Source organism: Rattus norvegicus, chromosome 10 (genome assembly GCF_036323735.1).
Source record: "Rattus norvegicus strain BN/NHsdMcwi chromosome 10, GRCr8, whole genome shotgun sequence".
NCBI classification, from domain to species: domain Eukaryota; kingdom Metazoa; phylum Chordata; class Mammalia; order Rodentia; family Muridae; genus Rattus; species Rattus norvegicus.
This window is the reverse complement of record NC_086028.1, coordinates 8,681,792-8,702,983: the sequence shown is the minus strand read 5'-3', so window position 1 is coordinate 8,702,983 and position 21,192 is coordinate 8,681,792. Positions and strand designations below refer to the sequence as shown.

The following is a 21,192-nucleotide window of genomic DNA, read 5'->3' as shown; positions in this document are numbered from 1 at the left end:
TTCCAGGGGAAGGGGACAATAATACACACTTCTCTTTTAAAAAGCAGGGATTCTGCTTTTATAAATAACATACCAAGTGTGACTAATAGCATACATTTTAGTGAAAAGTATTGAAATAAGGTCATTAGTAAGAATTCTTCCTGCTGGGACAGAATAGCATTTTCAGACTCATGTTTGAGGGTACAGTCAATTATGATTAGAAGTCATGTCAGTAGGTACATGTAGCCACTGGTCACATGGCATCCCCAGTCAGGAGACAGAGAGACATGAGTGCCTCTGCTCACGATGCTTCCTTCTTTTTATTCAGCCTGAGACCTCTGCCCATGGAGGGTGCCATTCACACTTAGGATGGGTTTCCTTGCTTCAATTAACCCAATCAAGAAACTCCCCACCAGATATACCCAGGGTCTATTTCCTTAGTAAATGTAGAGGCCCATCAAGTGGATAATTAATTAAGCATCACACTCGCTTTAATTAAAAACATGTCAAATTAAATAATAAAGAAGCAATCGTCAGAGCAATATTAATTGAAAGTTGTGGAAATAGACTTCTCCAGACCTACAGAGCCAGGTCCTCTCTTTATGGGTGAAGCAGTAGATGTCACAAAGCTAGATCCTGGCCAAGGAGTAGATACGAAGTGCTGGTTGACATTTGCAAGGGGGGTTAAAGAAAACGGCATCTGATCCAAAACAGTGATTGAAAATGGACAAAGGAATGGAGAAAAATGATAGGAGAGCAATGGAAATATGAAAAATTCAGAGAGTAGTAACTCAGGCAATAGGATATAGTGGCAGGGAGGAGGAGAAGGAAGGAATAGCATATTAACATTACCCAGCATATTAACAATACTGTAATTTTCTGAAGAGAAGGAAGAACACTGAGTCCCCACCTCCAGCACTTGCATCTCACCATTCCAGTGCATTTCATGTTGCTCTTTTGTCAGAGTTCCTGGTTGGTACCTGTCTCAGCAAGGTACCAACTCAAGGTTCCTTCACTCAAGTCACACTCACAGTATCTAGGTGTGCTCATTCCATGCTGTGTTTGGGAATAAAAGGAGTGAGCCCGGAGCCTTGGGAACAGAGATCGTGAGTCCTCCAACTTAAACCCCAAGCCTTTCCTTCCCAAGACTTTATGTTGACAGGGGTCCAAGTGGGGATGAGCATTAGAGGTCCAGGTGGGGACTAGCATTAGGCTGGCCATCGTCAGTCACTAGGAGGATGTAACAGCTCATTGAGAAATAAAAAGGCTGAGGTGCAGGAGGCTATTTAGTATTCAGTCCACACCATATCATCTCCTCCTCACCACAGCCCGAGAAACAGACTTTACCACCTTCATAGTCTTCAGAAAAGGAAGCTTTTCCCCAGAAAAAAATAAGTAGAAGTAGTTTGTTCCACAATCATTCCTGACACAGAGGCTTGTGCCTACATGGTCTGCAAACAGAGTTCAACATCTGTTGACGACACATCAGTTTACAATGGCAGGAGTCAGTAAGAGAGAGGGAGGGGAGAGAATGGGAAGGTAACATCGAGATGATTAAGGAGTGGGGCTGAAGAGGTGGCTCCGTAGTTAAGAGCAGTTACTGTTCAATCCTGACGGTCAGAGTCCAGACCTTGTTAAAATTCTCCTCTCCTTCTCTGCTCAAGACACATCCACTCATATAGACAGACACACAGGCAGGCAGACAGACTGACAGACAGAAAAAAGAAAGAAAGGGAGGGAGGAAAGAAGAAAGGAAAGAAAGATGGAAAGAAAATAAGATGAAGATAGAGGCATTTCTAAAGGTCAAGTAGACCACGAGACAATAATATTTGTACCTGAATTGAAAATGAGTAATGGGAACTAGGAAGAAAGGCAAGAAGAGGGCGAGAAAAGGGAGGAGGGGAGAGGGAAAGGAGGAGGGGACGAGAGGGAATTGAAATATATTTGGATGAGTGTAGCTTCATGCTCTGGGATTTTGGAAGAGGAAAGTTAACTGCAATTAAAAAGAAGGGAAGTCAGATGACATTTAAAAAATGTCTATACAGATCCATATGGTGGGTCCCTAAATGTCTTCAAGTAGTCAACCACTTTGCTATCTGCCATGGAATCCAGAGTCTTATTTCTCTTCCATCTCATGTGACACACGTGAAATATCCCCATGGGCAACTGTTTCCTTTCACGGCCATTCTCAATTTGTTTGGGGTTCTACTGAAGTGAGGCCTGAGTTAAGCACATAAAGGATATGTGCACCCCCAGACTCACTATTTAAAATACCACTGAAGTCCTTGTATGATCAATGCAATCGTGAGGTGCCTCTTTTGCTGTGTGAGCAGAAATGGCTAAACTTGCTGTGTCAGTCTAGGTTGTCCCTGAAAGGTTATATTAGTCCCCTAAGTCACTGACATCAAACCAAATCCTCAGGTAAGCCAGAAAATTCTAACCATGAGATCAGAGAAATTCATAATACTAAAACTGTTGGGGTATAGAGTGAAATGTGAGAAGCCATGAAATTAGCTTTTTAACTTCTTAAAAACAAATATCAGTGTATCCCAAATGTAGAGCACACAGTTTGAGCTCCTCATTCACCTTCCTTAGAACTGTCAACGCAAGAATTTTCAAGACTGGCACTGGACCATGTCTAGTCCCCCTTTCAGTCTGGCTGGTTGCTCTCAATACTGAACTAAGAGAAGCAAACTTGTAAATGAATTGCTCCAGGGTTGCTGTCTGATTTGTGCACTTTCTTTTATTTATTCCATTTTTTTGCATTGAAAACATTACATCTCTGTTTCCTTATAGAGTAGTGTATCAAGAGCCAGTGTATGGCAATAAATTGCTACAGGTATGAATTCCTGACTGACGGAAAACACTCATCACGGTGGTTGTGGGTTTGCTCTGAAATCCTGACTAACAAGATGATTCTCGGGAGGGCAAATGTTCTCTAACATAGAGCAGTGGAGCCTTGACTGAATTTTCCAGTTTTAATGCAGCTTTATCCTGTTACTTCTGATATGTCCACAAAGAGGATGGGACACTTCCTTCCAGATATCAACATTGTATGTTTAGACTTGGATGGATCATGAATTTGCCATGCTAGAGGTCTAACGTGGCTTTTAATGTCTTGAATTATAAAAATTAAAGGAACATTTTTTTTAAGAAAAATGGCCAGGAAGACAGCTCAGTGGGTAAAAACTGGTAAGGACTGATGTCCTACTTGAGTTTGAATCACAGAAACCCAGGTAGATGGAGAGCCCTGATTCCTGAGAGTTGTCCTCTGACCTCTATATGTACACTGTGGTATGTGTGCATAGCACATATGTACACACCACAGAGCACGCACCATACACACACCTCACTTTATGCACATACATATACCCTATAACACACATACCACACCACACATACACACACACATACACACGCACAACACACTACATGCACACAGACACATACCACATACATACATACACACACACACACCACTGCATGCATATATGTATATATGCCTCACAGCACACATATCATACCACACAAACCATACTGTATACATACACACAACACAGCACACACACACCATACTACATGTACACAGATACATGCCACACCACACACACAGATCTACATCCATTACATGCATATTATGGTATGTGTGTACAACATACACACACACACATTCACTACATGTACATATACACACAAACACATGCAAATAATAAAGCAATGATGAAAATAATAATAATAATAGTAATAAAGTCCTGATTTAAAATGTATCTAAATCCATCAGATGTAAATCCATCAGAGGAAAGAATTTTCAAATTAAGGAGATGGCTCAGATAAAGCACTTGCTGTGCAAATATGAGGATCAAAATTTGAATCCTCCAGAAACCAGATAAAGCCAGATATAATACCACTTGTCTATTTCATCACTGCTGTAGAGAGATATGGCAAAGGCATGGAGATTCCAAGAAGTCCATAGACCAGCTAGCCTAGTGTACATAGAAATTAAAGCAAGGGTCAACACCCAAGGTGACATCCACACTCCCACTATGGCACATGTGTATGCACACACAGCCATACTAGCCACAAAGTGGAGGACTGTAGGATTCCTTAGAATAGGTTTTCTCCATAATCATTGCTAGATTCTTTGAATTCACTAGAATATTTAAATCAAGAACTTTATATGCCTCCAGCCAGGAGGTACTGCAAAGCTAATATCTCCTATAGTGCTCCCTGCTTTCAGTGGAGTTACTCAGACATTTTCATTCCACTTGCTAACCCCACCTCAAACCAGTAAATCTGTAGGAAATTTAAAATAAATGGAAAAGGAAAAACGAAAAAGGAAAGAAAGAAGTCAACCCATTCATCCACCACTGGCAAATGTGGTCTACAGCTACAGAGAGTAAAAGATGATAACCCAGATAGCTTCATGGCACAGGCTTGTCATCCCAGCACTTGAGAGTCAGAGGCAGGAGGATTGCAAGTTTAATGCGGTTTGCAGAGTAAGCCAAAACTAAGATTGCCCAGTTAATGAGACCTTGTTTCAAAACCTGAGGTCAGAAGAAGGCTTGGACTTATAAGTCTGTGATAGAGCACTTGCCTAATGTGTATAAAGTCCTGGGTTCAGTTCAGTCTCCAGTAAAGTGTGTGTGTGTGTGTGTGTGTGTGTGTGTGTGTGTGTGTGTGTGTGTGTACATGCGCATGGCACAAACATATTTTTCATGGGTAGACTATATAAAACTGTACTGTGCCTTTTTTTTTCTCCTTTGTTTTTGAGATGGAAAAAACTCCTCTTCCAAGGTGTTATTTTTGTCACTGGGTCTGGAGGCACCAGACTTACCAAGAGCTAGGTCTGCTGACCTCAAACAGAAGCAGAGCTCAGTTTTCAGACATCAGCAAAAGCTATGCAGAAGCAAGCTGCAGAGCACAGAGCAATGCAGCTCATCTGAGTCACCTTTTAGAAAAGCAAATTAAAGCAATTTGTATCTGTGGGCCATTTTATGGTGTGTGCATATACACCGAGTTAATGCACAGCCCCACTGTTGCTGAAATATGGATTTCATACAGAAGAGAACTAGGAAAGACTGTGTACAGTATAAATAGGGAGCATGATCAAGTCACCAAATCCTTCTCACCTCAATATCACATATTTCAGGGACCAATACTGTAGCCACCAGCCAGGTGGATGCTTACATTTAAATGCAATTATCTAAGAACCCAGGGGGGGAGGAGCACACCTGTGGTAAAGTGCTTGCTTTGCAAGTCTGAAGAACTGAGGGTTTTTTTTTTGTGTGTGTTTCTTTTGTTTATTTGTTTGAGTTTTAAATCCAAGCATGAAGGCATCTCTTTCTAATCCCAGAACTAGAAAGACAAACCAGAAGGAAGGTTCTGTAGGGCTTGCTTGGCAGGTTCTAGACTAATAAGAGACCCCACTCCGTCTCAGAAAATAAAATAGAAACAGAGACAAAGAAGAAACAAAGAAAGAAACAAAGAAAGAAAGAAAGAAAGAAAGAAAGAAAGAAAGAAAGAAAGAAAGAGAGAAAGAGAGAGAGAGAGGGAGGGAGGAAGGGAGGAAGGAAGGAGAGGAAGGAAGGAAGGAAGAGAAAGAAGAAAGAAGGAGATGGGGGAGGGGAGGGGACAGGAGAGAGGAGAGAGAGGAGAGAGAGAGAAGAAAGGTGAGAGAAAGAGGAGAGGGGAGAGAGATAGGAGAGAGGAGAGAGAGTGCCTGAAGAGGTTGTCCTCTGGCCTCCAAACACATGAGCTCTCAGGTATACACAGCTGCACACATATAAACATTCATTCAACACACAATGACCTATTCGTTTAACTAGTCAGTCTTGTGTAACTGTAATCCCAGTGTTTGGGAGGTAGAGACTGGAGGTCAACAAGTTCAAAGGTTGTTTGGCCTACAGAATCAGCTCAAGACCAACATTATATTTATAAGACACTGTCTCAAAATAAAAGGTAAACAAGTCTTTTCTTTCTTTTTCCTTTCTTGTCTTTATGACAGACCTGGAAAATAGCTTAATGGTGTAGCATTTCTTCAGCATTTACTAGATCCTAGTATCACAATAGGATACTATTATTATTATTATATTATTATATTATTATTATATTATATATTATAATATTATTATATTATATTATTACTATATTATTATACTATATTATTATATTATTATTATAACTATTATTGTCCTTTTATCACAAGGCAAACGCAAATCAAATTAATGAAAGATAAGTAAATTGAAACGTCAATTAACTGTAGTCCTCACATTCCAAGTGATAAGAACATACTTAAGATGGTTGGCCACCATTCTGGACAAGACATGGGCAGAACATCACTCTCATGCTATGTGACCTGTTTATTGAGGCCCAAACCATTTCCTTTAACCATGTTGGTAGACTAGGGCACTGAGTCTGAAGGATACTTGTTAAAAATGACAAGATGGTCCCACAGTTGCCAGTGCTAGCTGCTCGTTAGAGGATCAGTGTTCACACTGACCTCAGAGAGCTCCAACTGCTTATAACTACACATCCACGGGATCCAATTTCATCTTCTGACCCATGTCAGCACATGCAAACATGTGAATGTCACGAATTCACACAAATACACATGAATAAAAATTAAAACCTGTGCTTGGCTGGGGCTGTAGCCCAGTGGTGCAGTGCTTGATTGGCATGCATGAAACCCTGGAGATCTCCAGCTCCTCACGAACCAGGCATGGTGGAATGCAGATGCAATCCCAGGACCTGAAGTGAAGGAGACTGGATTATTGGAAACTCAAGTTAGTTCTTAATCCCATAGCAAGTTTGAGGCTAGCTCGTGCTACATTCGATCATGTCTCAAACAACAAAGCAAAATAAAAGGGAATACTTAAAAGCAAAAGTCCCAAGTAAAAGAAATAACCTCAGGGTATTGACCACCACGTATGCCTGCTTGCTATAGACTCTGATTTCCTCTCAGTGGTGAAGCCATGAGTAAATGTAGCAGAGAAAGATCATTAGCAAACTTTTACAGTTGACCTTCCATAGGAGAAAAGAGAGGGAAGGAAGACATGTTATAATGAAATTATAATCTCAAAACTAAAATTAACAAGAGAAAAATATGTTTAAAAATATGGTGCAGGCATTCATAGCTACATTTACACTCCCATGATGAACACCAACCTTGTAGGCAGTGAAACTGATATTAGTTTCTGCTGTTTGCCCTGTAGACATGTTTCCTATTTGTCTAAATCCTACCTACTCTCAAGGCAGACCCTTCTGTGAACCTCGAGAGAAAGATGTATAATCTGAACCACACGGTTTAGAGTTTACTTAGAAACTAATATAACTTTATGTTTTTTTCTGCATCTGGACAGTCAGACAGACAGTCAGACAGACAGACACACTTCATCCAATTGCTGTCAATGCCTCACAGTCATTGGCTGCTCATACCCTGTCTACCTCATTAAATTTAATGCACATACCTGCATATTTATATCATTCTGATATATCATGAAACTGAGAAAAACAGTGAGGCAGATTAAAAGAACAACTCTAGAAACCGTTGCCCTGACTTCTCCTTGGCCTGCCGTCCTCCTCTGGAGTTCAGTTCTGGTCTGACACCTGCTTTGTTTTTATGACTTTTCAGCACATTTAATGAGCTCTCCCATCCCTCATTAGAGAACACAGTGTTTGGAGCACCAGGTGGTGTCTGGCTAAGACCTTTCTTGTTTTAAATTACACATTTTTTTTTCCTTAAGGAAAGCTGACACAAAAACTCCTGGCTCTGTATTATTGGCGATTATCCACCAAGATGTCTTGGGTGTGTCTTTACTAAAACTCATCCAAAGAATAAATTTCCTCATAGAAAAACTGGCTCTCTTGGTACATGCTGGAGGATTTTAGTGACAAACAGTGGCAGACACTATTGGAAGCTGTTTCCTATGTGTTTAAAGTTACTTCTGTAGCCTTGTTTCATCCCTGTGTATAAGGCCACATGTATGTTGCTTGTCAACTTTGATCTCTTGTCATTGGGCATTTTGCAGTTGTCAATCCTCAGACACAGCACTCTACCCAGAGCTAGCCCCTCACAGTGAGGGTGAAAAGCCATCTCTTGGAAGATCACCATACTGTGCACTCATTAGAACCTGAATAAGCCCCTGTTGCCTCTGGACATTGGGTCCAGTATTGTAATTGTGCTGAGATCATTCTAGGGTGGCTGACACATTGTCCTGGTCTGTTGAGCAAGCAGTTCTTGACTGGGTTTGATAATCAATGCTCCACTGCACACAATTCCTCCTCAAGAAGCCCATTTGTGCTTCCTCTTTGCTTAATTGAACAATGGCAATTACTGGTACACAGAACTAAATGTTAATTATTTTCCCTTGCAGATTTTTTTCTCTTAATGATTTTATTTACAAATTGGAAGGCTTTATCATATTCCCCTCCCCTGAGCCAAATTCTGCATCGGAATGTGTGTGAGAAGTATGATATGTGTGACCTGTAGCTGTGTGACCTGTAGTTGTATGATGTGTGTGACCTGTAGCTGTGTGATATGTGTGACCTGTTACATGTGTTACATTTTCAGCTGAAAAGACAATTTTTGACAATTATTTACTTTGTAATAGTTATGGAACATTAATAAAGCCTTCTACAAAACCATTAATGATTAAATAATACACACACACACAATTACTAAGGAACTTATGGATCTGATTTCTACAGTCAATATGAGGCAAGAGCGTGCTTACTCTTTATAAATGATCACAGATTATTTAATAAAAGTTTAGATTAATATTTGGTAAGTTATGGTAAAGCATTGTCATTTCTGAAAACCTGGAAAGTTCAGAAAAGTAGAAAGAATATTAAATCCTCTCCCTGAGACTATCACCATTAATACTTAGGTGCATTTCTTTCAAAGGGCACGGGCTCTGCCTTCCGAAGATGTGCTTAGGATTTCTAACCTTTAACACACAGCCAGGCCTGATCTTCAACCTCCTCTCTTCAGTGTTTTTTGACTTCTGCTCTGCTACTAAGCTTTCATTAACCTCAAACTTGGATGGGTGGACCTGGGTACCTGCTGTGCTGGTGTGGGCTCCTGAGCACTGGGTGTCACTGAGCTGGGCTCTGCATTGCTAAGCCTCCTCTTCCCTTGCATTGTAGGGTGGTTACGCTGCATACCGCTACGCCCAGCCCACCCCTGCCACTGCTGCTGCCTACAGTGACAGGTAAGGGTCTTCCTTCTCTAGATGACTTGAAGACAGCTGGTGGGGCAGGATTCTTATCTGGTCTTGCTTGAAAACAATGCATGACTACTGAGGAGGAAACCCCTAAAAGTTAGGGCCTGTGGCAAAGTTCTACACAGGCTACTTGAAGAGAAGATGGATGTTTAAGCCTTGCTCATTGTGAACTCCTCACCCCGTCTGTTGTAAGACTGAGAACGTCTGCTCTGTCCCTGGATATCTATTTTTCAGGAGACCTCCTTATTCCTGTATCCATGTCTCTTATACACACACACACACACACACACACACACACACACACACACACACACACACTATAGTACAACCTTCGTATGGCCTTCTCTGTAAGACCATAGTCTCATTTAACACATAGGAAGAAGACGAGAAGGGAATAAGCCTAAAGGCTCCCTTCCATTCCCGCATTCCCCTCTGCTCCATTGAATTCAATGTAAAGGAGCAAGCAGTACACCTGGCTTTCATAAGGACATTCATTGATCTTGGCGGTGCCCATGGTGGGCGGTGCCCAAACTTACAAACCTAAGCCAGCTTTCATTCACACTGCACACCTCACATGAAGACTGGCAGCTGGAGGTACAGAAGTGTATTTGACAAGTGCAGAATTCCGGATGGATGTGTGTGAATGCCTTGGTCCCCAGGCTTTGGCAATGTGATGGTTTCTAAAACAGTTATAGCTATTTCTATATAGGTGCCTTGTCGGGGGCAGGGCAGTAAACCAACCAACAAACCCCAAATGCGTGTGTTTCCATATTGAATGCGATTTCCTGGCTCTGTTCTCTGAGGACATCAATGTGAATGTTCAGATGCCCTGCATGCAAGAATGTCCTGGAGGGCGCTTATTTTCGTGATGACTATTTTAATTTGAGGATTTGTTTCATGAATAAAATAATATTGGTAATGATTTGCATGTGTGGCTGAGGCATGCTGGGTCAGACAGGTAAGCAAGCAGGCAAGGGGTGTGGCCCCTGAAAGACACTGGGCTCCCGCCTGGCTTGTAGCTATGCAGCACCTCTCCGTTTGCTGTGGTGCACTTTTCCTGCACCCCTATCCCATTTCTCACAGGAAGGGTTGTTACACTGCCGCAGCTGCAGAATTCTCCTGCACTTTATTAAAGCAAAAGAAATCCTGAATTTAAGAGGCCGTACTTAGCCCCACACACAAACTCGTCAGAAATGAGCCAAGGTTTGCTGTCTGACTACAAGGAGTTTTCACTGTTTTCTTGTGAGCACTCGTAGCCCATTTTCTGAGTTGTAGAGAATCTTCAAAAAAAAAAAAAAAAAAAAAAAACCCAAGCTACTGGCCAGACACACTTGTAAATACATGAATTATCCATTTATCCAATCATCAGTTGGCAAGATGCAAGATGCTTCATGTAAATTGTTATCTTCAGTATTCTCTGACACCGGGTTAGGACAATTGAGAGGGTCAAGAAGGCTAATAAAAATGATGACAATCTTGAAATACTTGAGATCATTCTACAAATGAAAAGGCTTAAATGTTATTAAATCCCAAGCACTGCAGATCCACACGGTCTCAATTGTAATGAGGCTCAGCTACAGCCCTTAATTATTTTATGAAAATATCTCTAGATGCTAAATTCTCAAACGCCCACTTTGTATGTAATTATAATCATAGTAACTTTAGCCTGCTGCATAATTATAAGAATCTTAAACAGATTTATTTCCTTGAGTGTTTATCTTGCTTCTCCTAAGAATAAGTGCATTTAGCCCCAAGTTGAAAGAAGGTTAATTATAAGGATAGACTCTAAATCGCCTTCTTCAATAAGACTAATTTAGACACTTGATAAAAAACAAACAAACAACAGCGTTTAATACTATTCTTAGAGTTACTGAGCAGGCTCACCGTATCCCTCTGCATGCACTTAAAACAGTGACAATTCTCTGTTTTGTGGAACACCATATATGAAAATATCTATATAAAATCTACAATTTTAAATTTATTGAGAGTTTTCAATTGGTGATATATTCTACTGAAAAAAATTACCCTCATTTTTGGATTGGTAAATCTTTAATAACTGCAATTCCCAGTTTAGTCGAAGAGTTGCAGACGAAGGAACCCACTAACTATATTCTTTTGCCATGTAATTGGCCTCTTGCTGTTTCTTAGCGATATTTGCACATTAGGTCTTCTTGGTTGCTGTGGAAATTGATTACTGGCTCTATTTAACTTTATTGTGAGCAGAATACTTGTCACCTATGGAATTATTCATTGAGGTAAATTCAGTAATAGGTGAATTACCAGAAAACAATCTCTAAAATAAGGTTTCTGGTTTGATTTATCACGATTAAGCAGTGGTACCTTTTATTTTTAATCACTGCAGACAAGGAGGGAGCTTTATTAAAATACAGTCGGGGGGATGGGGAATTGCCAGAAGAGCTTTTGAATTTCTACTAAAGATGGAGAAGGTGAGCAGGGCGGTGCTAAGCTGTTGCACTTTTATAGTCTCAGCGTCTGTAGGGACAGACCCTTCCTTTCCCCTTTGTCTTTGACGGGAAGACAAAGACAAAAACTTCTGAGCCAAAAGAAACCCTTTCAAACTTGAAGGGAAATCAGCCAAGTGGGGAATATTTGAGAAATAGTCACTGATTGTCAATTAAATCAAAAGCAACACAGCGATATCCCTTCGCTGTGACTGATTCTTCAGCCTTCTCCAAAGGAAAGACAAATGTGCTTTGCTTCCCCAGCCCAACTCTCATCCACTGGTAGGATTTTGTCTTCACTCAACCCAAACTTCACCCTTCTAAAATTAAAGATTCAGGAACCCTTTGAGAAGTATTGAACAGCAGTAATCTCAGTGCTGCCCGGAAGGGTTTTAGCTTGCAGCTCCCTGTCCATCATCTTCCTGGTTAAATGATCACATGTTGACAATCATAGAGCAGCCCAAAAGTCTCTGGGTATTGAAATTCTGAATGATGATCATCTTTTCCCAAGTCACAAAGGTTGAATTGAACTTAGGTAACATCATAGCTTCATTGATGAATCAAGTGGGGATAGGTGAACAGCATTCTTTAACTTTTTACAAGCATTTGGTAAACACTTGACCTGATCAATTCTTTATTTGGTTAATATATTGCTTTGCTGTAATGGAAGCCAACTGTCCAGCCTCTCAAGGAGATTGTTTTATGAGCTTGAACCAATCAGAGCATGGCGGTGGGGCCTGTGGTCATCTGGTCATTGCATGCCACTCGGTGTTGCTAATGTGTTTGTGGTATATACATGCTGGGTTGGACAGGTCCATCACATTAGCTCTATGAATGGCTTGCTTGGAATAAGCCTGGGGTGCAGGTCTCTATTGATTGGCTCTTGGTTCTTTGTGTTTTATGGCTTGGTCCTCGTTGCATCTTTTGGCTGTCCAACTGGGAGGTGGGAAGAGGGGAACGAATTATGCCACTCATAGTGGGGGAATATCCGGTGTGTATATAGCATTGACAAAACACTCTGCCTAGGAAGATGAAGCCTGGTCATGCTTGTCCTGCTTGCTGACACTCTAACATTCCTTAAGGATTGGTGCATGAAAGCGTCCCTCCACATTAGGGAAGAGAGCAGTTAGACACAGAGTGGATAGAAAACAACTAAGAACAAAATGCTTTACTGTCAAGTTTAACAATAAATATTGGTTGGACCAGGGATACTTCTTATATCAATTAAAACATGATTTTTCTTTTAAAAATATAGTATTTTATATAAGTAAGGTAGGACATGATACTGAAAATCGAGGCATATCACTATCTATCACTTAGGAAAGGAGATTTCTATCAAGTTCTGTGCAGATGAGAATAATGTGCTCATGGAAAATTATTGTCTCTCAGTTGACACTTTTAGGAAATCTGTTTATATTAAAATTGATTTTTATGAAATACTTTTTACCCTAAATATATTTTCTTACATTTTTATTATAACGAGGGTTTTTGAGTTTCATAATATAAAAAATTTTTAATGTAAGCAAGAAAAATGTGCTCTGGAACACAAATAAAATGGAATCCTCACAATTATGTAAAGAGATCTTCTGGTTAAGAGATGCTCATTAAAAGTCAACTGAAATTACAAAGCATTTACTCACTCTAAAGATCTACACAGGACAGAGTGGTATTGGCGTAGTTGTGCAGAACCAGGCCATATAGGCATCCTTAGACTAAGTAAAGATGCTGCAAGAGATAGGATTTTGCTTTCAATGTATTCTTCCTCATTTTCTGAGCTCTGAAAGTTTCATTGTTATTATATGATAAGAAAAGAAAGAATAATATTGGCAATTCCGTATATCTCACCCTAAAATAAACCCAAGCAAAATCTTGTTATCTTACACTGTTCTTAGCAACGTCTAAGAATTTGGAGAGAAATCTCAGAAGAAGAGAGCCAGGACTGAGTTCAGGCAGTCATGGTGGGTGCTGAGCGATATTCAGACCAGGAACTCATAAGATGGTTTTATGGAATAGAGGGTCCAGAGAGATTATAGATTAGTATCCTTCTTAAATTGTAATATGTGTAAGAAGACATGTCTTGGTATCATACTGAAAAGTATATAGTTGATAGAGACAGACATAGAAACATAGGTAGATGGGGAGATGGATAGATGGATGTGAAGTCAAATGGATAGTACTTATCCCTGGGTGGAAGGAAAATAAAGCCAGAAGGAAGGAAAGGAAAGCAGGACAGAGGGAGGAAAGGAGAGAGTGATGAAGAGCAAGGTCAAGGGAGCAGAAGGCAGTCTTTTTCTCTCTTATATTTCACCATGAGGAAATCTACAGAGATCAGAACTAAATTCTTAGGTAAAACCTTAGAGGTATCTGAGGCATCTGAGTCTATTCCCAGTTGTGTAGCCCCTCAGTCTATTCTGGGAGTTATTTTCTGGAAGTAATCGGCTTCATTTAACATGATAAGCCATGGGCTGGCACTGGTGGCCCATGCCTTTAATCCCAGTACTTGAGAGGCAGAGACAAGCAGATCTCTGAGTTAGAGGCCAGCCTGGTTTACAAAGGAAGTACAAAGACAGTCAAGATTACACAGAAAAACTGTCTTGAAAAAAATAAATAAGAAAGAAAGGAAGGAAGGGAGGTAAGGAGGGAGGAAGGGAGGGAGGGAGGAAGGAAGAGAAAGAAAGATTATTTTACTTAGCATCCTTATCTAATTTAAATATATAGAAAATTTAGTTTTGGCACTATCCAGCATAAGTGAGCATCATGAATAAAAAGTTCACCATTTCGGGACTTTTTCTTTTTCCATTAGAGAAAGATTATTTCACAAAAATTGCTGTACCATCTGAACTTGATGACTTTACTTTGTTTTTTTTTTTTCTAGCCATGCACTAAAATATAGAGTTTAATGTATAGACTGTGCAGGATGTTTAATGAGAACACTCAGTTGAAAGAAGGGGGTGGGTGCATTTCCTGGTTTCCCACCTCTTCTTTTTCAAACCTAGTGTGATAAGAATTTCAACTATTCCAGGACATCAGAAGCAAGCCCATGCCTGTTCTTAGGGACACGTGTAAGGATAGGTCTCAAGTTCACAGATGTCTTTACTACCTTCCTGAGGCAGGAGGGCTGGAAAAGTGGAATATAGCCATTCTCTCTCTCTCTCTCTCTCTCTCTCTCTCTCTCTCTCTCTCCCTCTCCCTCTCCCTCTCCCTCTCCCTCTCCCTCTCTCTCTCTCTCTCTCTCTCTCTCTCTCTCTCTCTCTCTCTCTCTCTCTCTCTCTCTCTCGGAACTACTGAGTTCTGCCCAGGCTTCTTTCTACCATTCACCTAAAATCTTCTTCCTCTAAGAATGGGCCACAAAAACACATGACACCTTTTTTTCTTCTTCTGTCACTTTATACGCAATTTCCCTTTTATACTGTCTTGGGAAAATAAATCTTGACAATTGCATGGCGGCTTCCTGTTTATAATTTAAATCTTCTTGAGAAAAAACTGTTGAGATAATCTAGGGAAGCTATGACAAAATTTGATCATGCCAATCACAAACGATGCTCCCAGGTCAACAGAGCACAGAGGGCAAACACGTGAGGGCTTGGGGTGGACCCAAGAGGACTATCTGGTGGGGCCCAGTTGGATAAAGTCATTCTTGACTGTCAGGTAAGGAGTGAAGTGCAAAAGAGCCTTTCCTCACTGGCCTGTGACAACTGCTCACCAAGATTGTTCTTGGTTTTAGTTTTAAGTCATTTCTGTCACTGTGATGAGCAATTCTCATTTTTTTTAAACAAAAGATGCTCTGTCACCTTATAATAGAAATGTAGCAGGAGTGAGTCACCAATGTCTTTATTTATATCCTTTTTTATCCCCATGCCACTGCTGAAAGTATACTCAGGATTTTACTAAACCTCTATGTAGCAAATATAAATGTGTGTGCATGCTCCTGTGCACACACAGGCACATTTCCACGTAGATATGTGTATGGATATTGTCTTATTTTATGTCCCCCCCCCTTTTTATTGAAAAATTATTTCCATAACAGATTCTGTTACCATTTTGAGTGACATGTAACCCTTTCAAGAAGAGAAAAAGAAGTTAGTTGTTCTAAATAGTTCTAGAATATTTAAAAAGAAAGGTATTTCTGAGAGAGCCATGATCTAAGACTCAAATGTCAGGCAAAAGCAAATTCTTTAGTAAAGCACATGCATATATTACGGTCTCTTTAAAATTATTCTGATTTTATAGTCTAAATCTCCAAAAAGTTACAACAATGCTAATTATATTTTCTCCCAACATACCCTTTAAGATTCTGTTGATTTAATTTGAGAATAAGTAAGATGATTCTGAAATTGTAAAGAAGGAAGCAGACAGAGCCTGAAGTTTGGGCCTATGAATGCCAAACTGTGAGCAGCGGGGAGCGATGCTGCTGTTATGAAATGGCCTATTTCCTGATTTTCTCTTCTTTTTAACTTAGAAACCATTCACATACATACACTTAAGCACCTATACATAACACATACACACACACACACACACACACACAATCGTACACTCCACACTCCTCACATACACATCTACTTTAAAATGTGTCCAAATTTGGCCTCGAGAACTAATTATCTTTTATCTGTAGCCTACCATGGCTTCGCTAGTGTTATGCACTGTTGAATGAATACGTAATTGAGGCAGTTAAAAAATAGGGCTGTTATAATCCACAGGCTGGACCAACAAGGGACCAGGGAGAAATTAAGGGCATTCCAAACCCGATAGACCATGGCTGTCACAGCCATGTGGGGAGCCACTTCTGCAGGTGACAAGACAAGGTCTAACAGCTCCTTTGGTCATGTCATGGCCTAATTACATGCTTTTCCTGTTGCAGATCATTGGCTTGATGGGCCACGAAAAAAGCAAATGAAATCTATCTTTTAAGTAGTGCCATCAGGGCCCCACCATGAACATTTACGAAATCTTGGATTCCTAGAGGTAGATTAGAAAAGTGTGGTGAAAACAGACTCCACCGCTTCCGGGTGAGCCCTTCCTATTACAAATAGTGAATTTGGTAGGTGACAGCCATCAAGCAGAGCAGAAGGAAACAATCCCAAGGCAGAATAACCTTAGCTCATGAAATATCTGTAGATGTCTCCCCCTCAACCTGGGCAAAGTCCTTGTTGCATAAGCATGAGGACTCAAGTTCAGATACCCAGCCACTGTACACAAACAAGGCATGGTGGCATGCACTTATAATCCCAGTCTGGGAAGCACACAGTCAAATCCATAGATCTTCCTTGCAGCCAGCCTAGCTGAAAAGCCAACTCCAGGTTCAGTGAAAGATGCTCAGTCAACATCGAGGTGGGGAGTGTATATATAAGACTACTCTGATATTAACCTGTGTCCTCTATACATTCATGCACACACATATATATTTACACACACACACACACACACAAATTTAAAACTGTTGACTTCTTTTTTCCTTTCTCTTACCATCGTTGACACTAGTACATATGCTAAACCTGTTATCTTTTGAAATTAGAGGATTTTTTTTCATTAAAACTCTCTCCTACTACCTCTAACAGCATCAAAGCAAGTTATGACCTCTGAGCCCAAGAGCATAGGTTGACTTCTTTTCCAGAACTAGTCCCTATTAGCATGTGACATCTAAGTCTGTATGTAGCTATATTTGTATGTAGCAATTTCATGCAAAAAGTCATCTGACAGAAACGAATGGCCCTTGATGACTTTCCTCACCAGTGTAAATCACAGTGATTGATTTAACCTCTGGAATCCAATGTTCTTCAGAACTGTAGTGCATTTCATACTTAACTAACATATAAAATAGGGAGAAAACAGCTTCCTGGCAGGGCTATGGGCTGTTGCTGGATAAGAGCGGAAGACTCTTAGTTTGCTAGCTGTCTGGCATTACATCTAGGCTTAGTTTTGCTACATAATAACACGTGGTGTTTAGATAGATGAATAGATTTAAAGGAGTTCAAGCAATTAAGCCCAAGCATTTTCCCTCCTTTGTTATCTTCATAATTTACCTTGAAATTACCTGAAATATCATCTTTAGCCCAAGGTGACAGAAGAATGTCACACCTCCGATGACCCACTCATGGTTCCACCCACTTGCTACTATCTCATCTCCACTTGCCCTTCTTCAGTAACCTCTTAAATGTTTGGCATCTCTCAAAGTATGTTCCCCTGTTACCACCTGCTTCAACTGGCTCGTGGCTGTAATTATCATTTTCTTACCCCCAAGGTTATAGCTTTCCATGTTAAGATTCTGTCATTGGCTGTATAATAGGCTGTCATTGATATAAAACAAACCCTGCAGGAGCCACATCTGGTTTCTTCTAGTGTCACTAGGTCTTGCTTTTTTCATCTTCTCAGAGGACAAATCATACCCATTAAACTAAGTGTGAGGTGGATGCTAGAACTCAGTATGCTGATACTTAATTTCTGAGTGATGGGCAGCTTAGAGATGATTCATTGTAAGCACTGGTTTGAAAGAGGTGGCTGCCATAATTCCATTTAAATTATGAGTTCATTTTTGGTCTGATCAGATCCAAGACTCACCACAACAGTAGCATGTTGAGATTCTATGCTTAGCTCAGTATCCTATGTCTGTATGTAGCCAAGTTATGATTTGAAACAGGACCTCCTATTTATTGTTCATGGTCTTTAATGTATATGCCTGCTAATCAGTCTTTGCCACTGATATACAGAAGATAGTCACAAAGTTAGGTTTAAGCCAGAATACAATCTTAGCATGAGAGAATGTGGGCATGGTTAGAGACTATCAGCCTTCCACTTGCCTTATCTCTAAAGTGAGATAAGTGGTCACTAAGGCCTTGGCTTCCTGGAGAAATGTACATGGTTCTGCATGGAAGCTCTTCAGCTGGAGCCTGAGATCAGCACTCGGAATATCATTATCTTTGTCATGATCATCAGAAGTGGTGCTGTCCAATGGAGTTCAAAAACATTTTCTACACCGTCATGCTTCTCCTTGGATGTAGATTCTCTTCTCGTGTACTTTCAACAGATATGGAGTCCCCTGAGATGTACCAGCTTCCTAAGAATGACACTCACCCTTTCCAGGACAAATCTAGCTTCCAGATCACCTCTTCCTGCTGTTCCCCCAACCCTTTGTTTAAGTGACACAGAAGAGGATCCTATATCTCCCACACTGCTTTCATTTTCTGCTAAATCTTCACGGTCTGTGAGGAACATGCATTTTAAGTCTTGGCTCCATTTCCCAGTGATAAAACTGAAGCCCTGAAAGTTGAAGTAACCTTTCTAATAAGACTCAGTTTATAACGACAGCCCTCTGCCTTCTAGAATCTCTTGGCTGTTCTGTCTGAGTGGCCGTATATTTGAAAGTAGGTGGAAAGGTAGACCTGGGAGAGATTGAAATGACAGTCTCCAGGTCAGGCAAAGACCCTTAGAGATGACTAGCCAAAACCCAAGGTTGTCTAATCAAACAGCCAAATTCAGGAAAAACTGGCAACTCCTTTCCTTTTAATTTAATCCTAACTAATACAACATAAACAAAGGAGTTGTCTAAATGATGTGACTCTAAATGTGCTTTCATACATTCGACATTTTTAAAAAAACAGGAAGTCATGATATATCGTTTTGGAGCCTTTTCTACTTTAATTGGTTATTTGCTAGTTCATTTGTATATGTCACATCCCACTGTCCATGATAATATATATATATATTTAGAATTTTATATAATATATATATGTTATATTATATAAAATCCTAAATAAAAATAACCCCAGGGAAGGCAGGAAGGCAGATCTCACTGGGATCTGAACATTCCAGAGTAGGATTTTAGAACGGGAAAGATGTTGAACACTGATTAAAAACAGCTCTTTCACTCTCCTTTAAATAACAAAACTGAAGCACACGTGAAATTATGAGAGTGAAGACAGACATATTTAGTTCAGGCCTTCTCCAATGTCACAGAGGCCCTAAGAACATGCACCATCAGACTTAGCACTGTGTCCTCAATGACCATCTGAAAGACCAACGGAGCTAACAGGACAAATCAGTGAGTAAGGGAGTCTGTTCCCAGTCTTAATGACCTGACCCCAAGGATCTACATGGCAGAAGAGAACCAACTCCAATAACTTTTCCTCTCACCTCCACATGTTCATTTTGGCATGTGTGTCCATACATATGAATAAATGGAAGTAGATTTAAAAATATATTTAATTCAGGCCTCATGATTCTTTTTATCCCAGCCCTCAGGAAGCAGAGGTAGGCTGTGCCCATAAGGCCAGAATGGTCTATAAAGCATGCCTGAGATCGGCTAGGAGTACCTAGTGAGAACATGTCTCAAACAATGAATCAAACAAACAACACCAAAAGTTGTCATCATTGTCATCATCAACATCATCATCAAAAAGTAAAAGTAAAAAAGTAAAATTTGGAGGAATAACACCAAAAGGTGACTTATACATCTACACACACACACACACACACACACACACACACAAATCCTTGGTCTATCAAGGTCCAGACCCTCTGAGACTTATGACTAAAAGATTTCCCAGAGCTTACAGGTAGAATCAAATAGACTTCATCCCATTGCTATCTTGGAGGACTCCAGCTGCCACCTGTCAGGTCAAGAGACCACCTATAGGCTGCAGGGATTTTTGTAGTCAGCATCCCGTAGGGCTTTAAATGTGCATAAGTCTTGTGTTATGTTTGACATCTATAGCATGTGATTCACAAAGACTCACTATAAGCAACACGGATCTGGAGTTTTTAAACAATAACAATATAGAATCGAGGAGCCAAAGAGTGAGGAGACAATTGAACCTCTAACCACGAAACAGCACTGGTGCTATTTGAGAAGGGACAGTTGCAATTGGCCTCACCTGGTCTTGCCAGAAGCCCGCCTTTAACCTCTGTCTGGCTTTTTAAATCTCCTTGAGACATAGTAGAAGGACATGATTTTCACTTGAGACTTAGAAGTCAGAGGGTAATTATTTTCAGAAAGAAATTGCAAATAGATGAGATTTAACCTAGGGTGGGAGGGGTGAGAGATAAAAATGATACATAGTAAGCCACAAGACTAATTTAAATATGCCACCAGCTGAGTCATATAGACTCTGGACGGCTGGAAAACATCTTAAAATGGAAGTAAGTCAGTAGATAAAATGATAAATGCCATTTCTGTATCGTGGGGTTGATTATCCTTATAATAATTTCTCTCAGTCCTCACTCATATTGTACCCAAAGAGCAATTCAAATATCTATCACTTTGTCTCAGAGAAGCTGCAGATTCAGAGGTGTATTTCTACATAGGAAGTTTCCCTAGAGAGGTGGGCTTACTACTACTGCTGATAGAACACTGTCCGGTGACTGCCTCTGAGCAGAATCTCAGAGGAAGGAAGGGTAGGAGGCTGGGTTCCAGATAATGGTTTTTGTATTTCATCTCCACCACTTAGCCTTTTGCCTCAACTGGCCTTCCTCAGTTTACTCATCTTTCATCAGTGCAGTCACAAGAGGGGGTGTGGGAAGATGAAGTGAATGTG

General features: G+C 40.4%; 1 protein-coding gene across 50 annotated transcripts in view; it reads left to right on the top strand.

The window, feature by feature from the left end:
* The window catches only part of Rbfox1 (RNA binding fox-1 homolog 1), a 2,095,840-nt gene that overhangs the window by 2,051,665 nt on the left and 22,983 nt on the right, over positions 1 to 21,192 (top strand). For 33 of the 50 annotated variants that reach the window (XM_017597207.3, XM_017597209.3, XM_063268861.1 and 30 more), the window contains one exon: positions 9,124 to 9,188. In XM_017597207.3, coding sequence (XP_017452696.1) covers positions 9,124 to 9,188 — 65 coding nt within the window. Of the gene's footprint in view, positions 1 to 2,775; positions 2,819 to 9,123; positions 9,189 to 21,192 lie in introns of all 50 variants that reach the window. The other 17 variants (XM_039085817.2, XM_063268882.1, XM_063268890.1 and 14 more) reach the window with 1 other exon arrangement.